This window comes from Girardinichthys multiradiatus, chromosome 15 (assembly GCF_021462225.1).
Source record: "Girardinichthys multiradiatus isolate DD_20200921_A chromosome 15, DD_fGirMul_XY1, whole genome shotgun sequence".
Taxonomy (NCBI): Eukaryota; Metazoa; Chordata; class Actinopteri; order Cyprinodontiformes; family Goodeidae; genus Girardinichthys; species Girardinichthys multiradiatus.
In genome coordinates, this window is record NC_061808.1 from 12,258,065 (window position 1) to 12,267,985 (window position 9,921).

The following is a 9,921-nucleotide window of genomic DNA, read 5'->3' on the forward strand; positions in this document are numbered from 1 at the left end:
ATACAGGCTATAAATTTGATCCTTCCTTGGCGCAGGCTCCAAGCGCACGGAGAGTCCATCTTTAACGTATGTGCGAATATTAAAAAAATTGTATTTTTTCTCTATGAAAAAAAATAAGATTTAATTAGTACCGTCATCGTTTTCCCTCTTCTTCTTTATTTACCATTTTATAGATTTTTTTTCTGACTGGAATGCAACAGCACTGCTAACAAGCACGCTTAATGCGCAAGCAAATAAATACATACATAAATAAATAAAACTTATGAGCAAACTAATAATGATAACAATAATAATAATAATAATAGATTTTTCCAGGTAAAAACATTTTATTTACATTTTTCAGTGCAAATTACTATTAACAAAATAGCACATCTATGTATCAAAACAAACAAATATGTACGAACACTGCTGTTGTCCAAAGATTTCATTTACAACTTAGGTCGAGTGGTTCCTGTATTAACAATCCATAACCGCATCATCATCAAGTCTGGAGCTCTTTCCAGGACAGTAATTACAAGCCAGAAGTAGGTCTTTTCAGATTTAAATTATGTCTGGTTTTATTATTAAAGCGATGTAAAATATTAATACGAAAAAACAGCAACATGTATTAAAATTCACACTTTTTGGCCATGCTCCTTCTGCCTGCTGGGCTAAAATAGTGTGCAATAATGAATCAGTCTCTGTGCTCCTCCTGCTGCTCTCTGGAAGTGAACTGACCTGTTTCCGGATGCTGACGCTAAACTGTCCGCTCGTCTTTAATGTCACTGAAGCTCTTCAGACGAAAACAGGTTAAAAGACGCTCCTTCATTGGTTGTGGCCTGGTTTTCATATCAACACCTGCGAGGCCGCCGCGTCCGTGGGGCTCGCGTCCGCTATGGCCGCCTGCGCGTTCCCGCTCATGATTACGCTGGTCTTGTTATTGTTGAGCTCAGAAATGTCCAAATGTCCGTCAGCGCTCTCCTCCTCCTCCTCCTCCTCGGCTTCGTCCGACTCGCTGTCGCTCCGAGCCTCGCTCTCACACTCAGACTCCGTCGGCTCTTTTGGCTCCAGGCTGCCCGCCTCAGAGGCTCCTTTCTCCGGCTTCTCGTCTTTCTCCTTGTCCTTCTGAGCCTGGGCCTCCTTGGAGTGTCTCCACTTCATGCGCCTGTTCTGGAACCACACTTTTACCTTGGAAACACACATTAAACAGGCCTTGGTTTAATTTTTTTCTTATGCATTGGGACAATGTGTATAAATATTGCAAAATGAGTTTATTTGTCTGTAAAAACTGAAACAACAATGAACAGCTTCTGTTAATGCAAGCTTTTTTTCTTGCAAATTTATGCAGGCCTAGCCATATTTATTTAGTCCTAAACATTTCCATTGAATTTTTTGTTTTCCATTTCTTTAAAAACATACTTTGTACTTAAACAACGTAATACAATTTAAATAGTATAGGCTACAAATAATGCAGCTAAATGCAACAATAATTGTAAAAGCTTTTCAAAAATGCTCCAAAAAAGTAAAAATAAGTATATTATGTTTCGCATTTAGTGCAGAATCTTCACACCTATTTCATGCGCAGTTCAGAAGCAGACGCATCAAATTAAAAGTCATACAATGATAAAGATCTTAATCTTTACACACTGTTTAATTAATTGTATCATATTTGTATGTCAACTGATGATCTTTAAACAAAAACAGGCAGGGAGATACTGCTAAAGATATGCTAGTCTTTTTCAATCAGCGAACTTACCTCATTGACGCCATGCATAAAACTGTCAAGTTAAAGGCCAAGTTAGAGATTACAGCTTCTACAGATACCTAAATTAGTAAAATGTAAAATATTTATGACTTGTACTTGGCGAAGGTGTTTTTTTATCTCGATATGATCAAGTAATATTCTGTAATGCATTTTTTGCATTAGTTTCTTGTGAAATTGCAAAAACTCTGTTGTATAATGCACTATGGGGAAACACAGAAACAAACTAAAAAATATATAAAGCTACTACTTAGTTTTTCTGCTTTATAATTAAATATAGTTGAAATGTTTTGCCCGTTTGCCTATCTTGGCAGTTTAGGCAAACAGCATGATGAATCTGGTTGCCCTACAGTGTCAGTGGCAGATTTGCTCTACTAAAAGGAAAAATGCTATGTCTTCCAGAATTATTATAACAACAGGCTATATCTGGTTCAGGCAGTAAATTGTAAAGAGGAGGGAAAATATGGTTTTATTTCTCATTTTGATATGTTGCAACAACAGCTTTTATTTCTTCTATAACGGAAACAAAATACAATAAAGCACTTAAGCTCACTGTGCTTTTGTTCCTGGAGGCTTTATTTGGCCAATACCTATTTCCAATTTCATCGGAGATCTGACCAGATTAAGAGTTTTTCTTCCCCCATAAGGACTAAAACACAAAAGAGGAAAAAAAAGCCTCAGGTTCTTTGATGGAGGTAGAATTTCAAAACTGAACAGAAAATTAAGGAGTCACAATATCATCTCCAGTTTCGCATTAAAGCAATTTTTTTGTTGTTTTTTATTAATTTTGAAAACTGCTTCAAGGTACAGGCTATTGGTTGATGTGATAATAGACAGCAAACTGTAGAAGCTATTAGTTTTGATGCATTTAATGGATAGAAAAACAATTATGAATTTTTCAATATTTTACCTTGACCCATCATAGTTGATCAAGGGAAAATAGGTCAATCCCAATCTCTGGTTTATTAATTGGTGCAGCTCAAATAACAGTGAAGAATTATAAATAAATTATTCAGTTTGAGCAATTTATGTGTGAGGAGTTTATCCCAAAATGCGTTTTACTTTAATCTGTCTTACCTGAGCATCTGTGAGCCCCAGCATGGCTGCCAGCTGTTTTCTGTCAGGCTTGGTGACATACTTCTGTATTTCAAATCTCTTCTCCAGGCCTTTCCTCTGCAGATTCGAAAACACGGCCCTCGACCATGACCTTTTCCTCTTGTAAGTCTGAGGCATTGTGTCTTTCGTCAGGACTGCATAGGGACCTGAAAAAGAGATAAGGGAGGACAATGAGGTTAAAGCACCACCAGAGGGCTTCAAGTTTGAAAATACATGTGGAAACTTAACGTTCTCTGTGATGTTCTACTCTCCTACAAGTGGTGTCTACCTGGGAAGGTGTCCTGAAACTGATGCTGGCCTGAGTGTCTGCCGCTGCCGCTGCCTAGTGAGCCCATCATGGAGGACGCGTCGCTCATCCCCGGGTCTATGGAGGAGAAGTAGGGGCTGGCTGGAGGCTGAATAGGGACGTGGAGGCCTGACTGACGATTCAAGCTAACGATTGAGTTGAGATCTGTTACAAAATAAGAGATGATGGGCTTCAGTCAGTTTGGACATATGCAAAGGAGGGAGAAACGTTTGGGGACACTTTTGAAAGTAACCAAATAGGTCTGTGCAGAATTGTGAATTTTTGCTGATGATCATGACCTGTTACCTCTTGTTGGGGGGGGGGGGGGGGGGCTCTGAGTTTGTGCTACTACCTTGCTCTCTCAAGCGCAAAACTGAGTTATTTCTGGTTTGCTGCTTTCAGTTTCTAAACTCTCTATTGCTTTTACCCTATTACTGGATGTTATAAGTAAATATTTGTAATACTAATTTAAATTTGTGGCTATTAGGGCTGGGTTCTTCTCTGCAAACGTACTATTACAATAAAGTTACTGCTCACCTCTTAGAGAAGACTTTTCTTTGCATTTTGGGTCAAAGTCTGTGGATAAAATCCGATCGATTCCGAATTTGAGGTCTTTACTTGAGGGCGGCGGTGCTTGCTGGGAGTTGAACGGGGTCCTGGAGACCGCGGTGAGCTGCAGTCCGTGTCTGTGGTACGGAGACGCTGGGCTCATCCTGGCTCCGAACACCGATGAGGGCTCCGGCGCGACGGGAGCAGGACGAAGCGGAGAGCCGCCGGAGTGCGGCTGCTGAGCGCGCTGCTGCTGGTGGTGATGGTGCTGGTGGTGATGGTGGTGTCCCATGTGCACCATGAGGGCCGATGATCCGGGGATGTTCTCCGCATCTCCTGCTTGCAAAATGTCTGCGATGCAGAAGGACGGCTTCTTCATGGTTTCCACAGCGAAGCCTCCGGCGCAGTATGCAGACCAGAGGCTAAAATTGGATGCGTAAAACGGGTTGAGCCCGGCGGTGTACATCCCGGTGCTTCTTACGCTTTGTATTGTTTCTCAGATTATGTTATAAAAACACAGACATGCAAGACGATAAGCACGGGCAAGGCTTCAGGAATACAGATGCGCGTCCTCGTTTTGCCAAAAACAAGTCTGAAACTCTAACCCTGCAGTTTCACTCTGAGGTTCCTCTGCTGACACTGATTGGTCGTTCCCTGAGCCAATGGGTGCTTTGGCTTTACCCTCATCGCTTGGTGTTGCAAAGTAAGTTGATGTCTCTCTCTCTCTCATACACACACATACACACACGCACACATGGGCATGGAGCAATTTTGATCCTGAGATGATGGATTGATCACTTAAAGACGCCCCCCTCATCACCCACATAAAGCACTAAAGCAGTCATTACAGGCGAAGGTTTGCGTTAAATTGGATTCTTTGTGTAAACTGAGTTGAAGAAGGATCTTTGGAGTCAGTTTTATTGCGTAAAAATACATAGAAAACACGGCATAACACTCAGCCTTTCAAAAGTGTTTATACACTTTGAACCTTTTCACATTTTGTCATGTTACAACCACAAAAGGAAGGAAAATTGTTCCTTGTTTTCAAAATGTTTTACGATAAAAAATATGAAACGTTTGTCATGCATCTGTAATCAGCTGCATTTACTCCTACAACAGGGCATTTTGCATCTTGGTATCTGTTACTGAAAGACATTTGGCACGATTTATTTATACACAAATTTGTATCATCCGGTTTATTTTGCAAACCTTGAATAAAACCCACCTACATTCGGACATCACATATTTACTCTCCACCTGTGTATAATTTTGTCTCAGTATAAATTTAGCTGCCCTATATAGGACTGAGAGGTTTGTTAGACATTAGTGAACAAACAGCATCATGAAGAACAAGGAACACACAGGTTAGAAACACAACTGGAGAACAACAAGGGTTCAGTCCACACTGACAGTCTGGGTAAGGAAATATTTCTTAAGAGTCAAATCCAGGACAACTGTTAGCCATGCACAAACCTAACCTTACGTTACAGTGGCAAAAATAACTTTTTTTGCGATGAGACCAAAATTTCTTGTATCTCTGCAAAACGCTGAAACCACCATGACCTTGTAATCTCCCTGGTGGTGGGAGCATCATGTTGGATTTTTTTTTTCTTAAGGATAGGGAAGCTGTTCAAGATTGATATGAAAATGGATCAAGCTAAGTGCAAGCCTGAAAGAAAAAACCTGTTAAATGCCACACAAGACTTGATCTTAGAGCATAAGCTTACTTTTCAGCAGGACAACAACCCAACATGAAGTCAGAGGTATAGTACAATGGTATAGATCAAGGCAGTTTTGTGTCTTTGAACGGTCCAGTCAAAGTCCAGACCAAATTCCATTAAGAATCTTTGGTAAGATATGGAAATTGCTGTTGACAAGTTCTCTCCTTCCAGTCTGACTGAACTTGAGCTATTCTGCGCAGAAGAAAGGGCAAAATTTCACTCACCAGATGTGTAAAGCTGGTAGGAATGTACCCCGAAAGTAAACCTAATGAAAGGCAGACTACAATGTATGGATTCAGGGCGGCCGAATACAACGTAAAAAAAAAAAAAAAAGTATGGTTTAAAACCATATCTCATTGTCTGCTCCACGAATGGGCATCAGTTTGTCGATGACACAAATATCCCACTATAAAATACATGGATGTTCCTGTTCTTAATTTAAAAAAATTAAAGGGGTATAAATACTTTTGCAAGTTTTTTTTTTTTTTTTTTTGCAGGTAATTAATAATAAACAGTGCATTCTCAGGAATCTATACGCCCAGGAGTGTCTCTAATAGCTCCGTCTCATCCTGTTTTTGATGGGCTCTGATCCGTGTTAAATGAGCGGATACGCCTGCTAGATATGCCCCCAAAATAGAAGCCGTTTTAGTATTTTAGGACACAGCAGAAATCCTTATTTCTTCCGGAGAAGAAGAGGAGGGAAATTTTATAATGACTGTTAGAACTTCCCTTGTTCAATATTTGTGCAACTTTATCTCAACCTGCAAGTTGTACGGTGACGCAAATCCGTCCCCATGCTCATAATAAACAGAGGAAATCTATTCCCCCTCCTACGCGCAAAACACAATTAACTTCAGAGGCGATACTTCATCCGCAAGGCCCCCCTCAAGATTCACACCGCTTGGGTCCTGGCCAAGCGGATTTTATAATGGCCTTTTTCGACGGCCTGATCCTCATTTTAGAAGCGTGGTTTGACAGATCTCCACGTTTTCCGCTCAATCAAGACGAAGTCTTCGTTTCCCTCTGCTGCAGTCGGATTTTCACTGTTTGCACCCCTTCTCCTCCTCCATCCCCAAACTCCGATCGCATGTTTCTCTCGCATGTGTTGAAAACAATGACTTCTGAAGGCCCTCCGCGCACTCATTTCGTCCCGATTCACGCGGGCGGAAGCGCCAATGACCCTGACTGGCCGCTATCATGGTGTTTTCGAGTGACACTTTTCCGGGTTAAAATTAGAAAAATGACATTTAACGTTTGCCCTCCGTCCAGCAGTCAAAACAATCCAGGGAAGAGGATGTGGCGGTGCGCAGTGCGCCTCGAGTTATTTCAGGTGCTGATGAGCTTTTTCAGTGGGAAGCACTTGAGAAAACAGACGTCGGATCAGCGTTTATTTCCACACAGTGTGGGGAGAAGAGAGAAGGTTGCAGGCGTTGGCAAACTTGTTGCGTCTTTGCATTGATCGTTTAGTGAGAAGACGACTCGATGGAAAAATGCATTTTAAGCAATGCGTGCCTGTCAATATGCATTTCAAAGGGTTTCATACCAATCAAGCTTTTCCAGTTTTGTCGCATTAAAGCCACAAACTTCAGTGTATTTTGTTGAGGTTTTTATATTAGACTAATAGGAAGTAGTGCAATAGTTAAGAGTTGGAAAGAAGAAAACATGATTTTCTTTTTCATACAAACAAAAGTGTAAGAAGTGTAACAACCATTTCCTTGTTACACACATGAATCAATACTTTGTAGAACCACCTTCATTTTCCTGATGGAAGGTGAACCTCTGTCCCATGTCACGAGTCTTTTGCAGCCTCTGACAGGTTCTATTCCAGGATTACTGCATTCACACAGTCAAGCTGCCATGTCCTGCTTCTCATTGCATGATGCTGCCACCACCAAGTTTCACAGAGGGAATGGTGTGCTCAGGATAATGAGCTGTATTCCACAACACACAGCGATTGAATTTACACTAAAAAGTTCAGTTTTGGTCCCATTTGACCATGGTACCTTCTTGAACAAGTTTGTGTCTTTGTGACTTGTGGCACAATGAAAGCATGACTTTCTATCACTTTGTTTTAACACTAGCTGTCCTCCTGCCATTCTGGCGTAAAGCCAGATTAATACATTCAAAAACTAATAATTCAGTAGATACATCTGAGCTCTGGACCTCTGCAGCTCGTCCAGAGTTGCCATGAACTCTGATTAACTGACAGGTTTGCAGATATACCACAGTCTTTTTACTCTCAGACGATGGACTGAACAGTGCTCTGAGATGTTCAAAGATTGGCTTTTATAACATAACACTGCTTTGAACCTTTAAACAAATCTTTGAGGCCTTCACAGATTAAAGGGGTTATAATGAGATTACATCCAGGCAGACTCTATTTACTAAGTAGGTGACTTCAGAAGGCTTTGGTTGCACTGGATTTTTTGTAGGGTATCAGAATAAAGGGGGCTGAATAAAATGCATTTCACACTCTTCAGATTTGAATTTTTGAAAAGAAAATGTATGCTCTTCCTTTTGTTTCACAATTATGCTCTACTTTGTTTATCATACAAAATCCCAATAAAAACTTTCTGATTATAACATGACAAAATGGGACAACTATCAATACTTTTAAATGTCACCATAATAAAAAAAATCCTTCATGCAAGTGTGGCCTCGCTCTTCCTCCTCTCCTCATATTATGACAGTCATTTTTTAAAGCAGCTCCTCTGGAAAATTTAATATAAAAATGACACACTTGATTTACAGGCGATCTGTAAAAAACCTGAAATATTTCTGCTAGACTCATCCTGGATGGCATTCATCATCATCATGTCACTCTTCCAAGTCTAACCTCCATAGAGCTGTATAAGTAATGGGAAACGGGACGCTCTCAGGGTGAACTGTGTTAGTTAACAGACTGATTTTTCACTCTTCACAAAGCTGCAGCTCACAATGGTTTAGAAGTTGTTAAATGCAATGTGCTTTTCATCACTTTTTACATTAAATCTAAATGAAACCTTTTACATTGGATAACTATATTTTAGGGATCATTTAAAATTAATGTAATGAGTTTTTACATGTTTGGTCTTTGACTCACTTCATCTAATTATAAAAGCCTTCTATTTTTAAAATGTTTCATAAAAAATGTATTTGAAATCAAACGTTTAAGACCAATAACATGTATTTTCTCTTAAAATTCAAATGATGAAAACATTTGTTTTCTCTTCCATCAGATCATAATATTCTGACCCATAGGAGTTTCAGGCCTCCCTCCTGGTAAAATAAATCTTTATTGTAGAAACTGAGGAAAAGTCAACTAATATAATTTATAGTCAGTTAAATACTGTATATTTCTGCAGAGTGCACTTTCCTTTGGTATTGAAAATTCCTATAATTTTTTAGCAGGTGTTTTACCCAGAGGTGGTCCAAGGCTATTTGGGGCCTTTGATTTGGGAGGCTTTCCAGCTAACATCTAGCACCACAATATCCCCCTTATTATCCAAGTTTAATTGTTTATGCGTCACACATAAAACATGTAGCATAATGTATGACAATTACTGACTTTACAACTGACTGCATTTTGTGGAAAGCCAATAATTATTCTTTATATTTTAATCTATGAGAGGTTTGACCCTACTAAACCTGACATAGGACAATTAGTGCTTCTGGGGACCCTTGTTGGTTTGGGGGACCTATGCAACTGCTTTGTTCACTAATGCCCTAGGCCTGCTCTGCTTTTGCTAATACTGAAATGCTATTCTGAGTTCCTTGTCCACCACTATGCCTTATAAACATTTATGATTATTTAAAAAAACCAGAAGTGCTGATGATCGTTTTCTGTTAGTTACGAATAGGTCACTGCTTTTTGGAAATGGAGCAACATTCTTGCCTAATTGACCTGACAGCCTTGAATTCATACTTTGCGGTGAAGCTAATCAAAGACTAAACAAACAGCATGAAAACACAATGTTGAAGACTTTATGAGTCACATGCTCATTGTAGAAGAAAACAAAGGCGTGCAACTGTGCACTACCTGAAGTTTAAAGCATCTATTGTTGTCGACTGATTGCTCCCTGTGTGTTTTTCAGGAAGCCTTATCAGGAGAAAGAGAAGAAAAGAAAACTGAATGAGGACCTCAAACTGTTTGCTGCCCATGCAGCTGGGCAGAATGAAGCGATTCCCATTATTACACAGAGAATTATTGCTCCCTTCTTGTAAGACCCCCATCCAGTTCAGACCAGGATTGCTATTTCTGGCAATGTTTACCTCAGGAAGGAACTTTCACAGATTTAATGGGACCTGGGCCATTGTACACAGACTTCTGTATGGCATGCTGCCATCATTTCCACAGAGAGAAGAGAGAAATGACGAGAGGGCTATGTCTAAAGTCAGTTCAAAACTAGATTGTCCCGCTTATGTGACCCTAAGCACACAGACCATGAACTTTCTCAGAGGTTCAGTAAAGACAGTTTTCATTTTAACTATAGCGAATAAAATGTCAGACAACTTTTATCTGGTTTATG

General features: G+C 39.9%; 1 protein-coding gene across 2 annotated transcripts; it reads right to left on the minus strand.

Moving 5' to 3' along the window:
* Nucleotides 1–306: 306 nt before the first annotated feature.
* hlx1 (H2.0-like homeo box 1 (Drosophila)) lies at nucleotides 307–5,101 on the minus strand. 2 transcript variants are annotated; one of them, XM_047387128.1, is made up of 4 exons: nucleotides 3,681–5,100; nucleotides 3,126–3,308; nucleotides 2,819–3,003; nucleotides 307–1,167 (listed from the first exon to the last, which is right to left on the minus strand). In XM_047387128.1, exons 1-4 carry the CDS (start codon nucleotides 4,156–4,158, stop codon nucleotides 826–828), a joined length of 1,188 nt encoding a protein of 395 aa, XP_047243084.1. In that variant the 5' UTR covers nucleotides 4,159–5,100; the 3' UTR covers nucleotides 307–825. The 2 variants fall into 2 exon arrangements, with proteins under 2 accessions (XP_047243084.1, XP_047243085.1); XM_047387129.1 differs by lacking the exon at nucleotides 3,126–3,308 and having other exon boundaries at nucleotides 3,681–5,101.
* Between the last annotated feature and the right edge of the window lie 4,820 nt (nucleotides 5,102–9,921).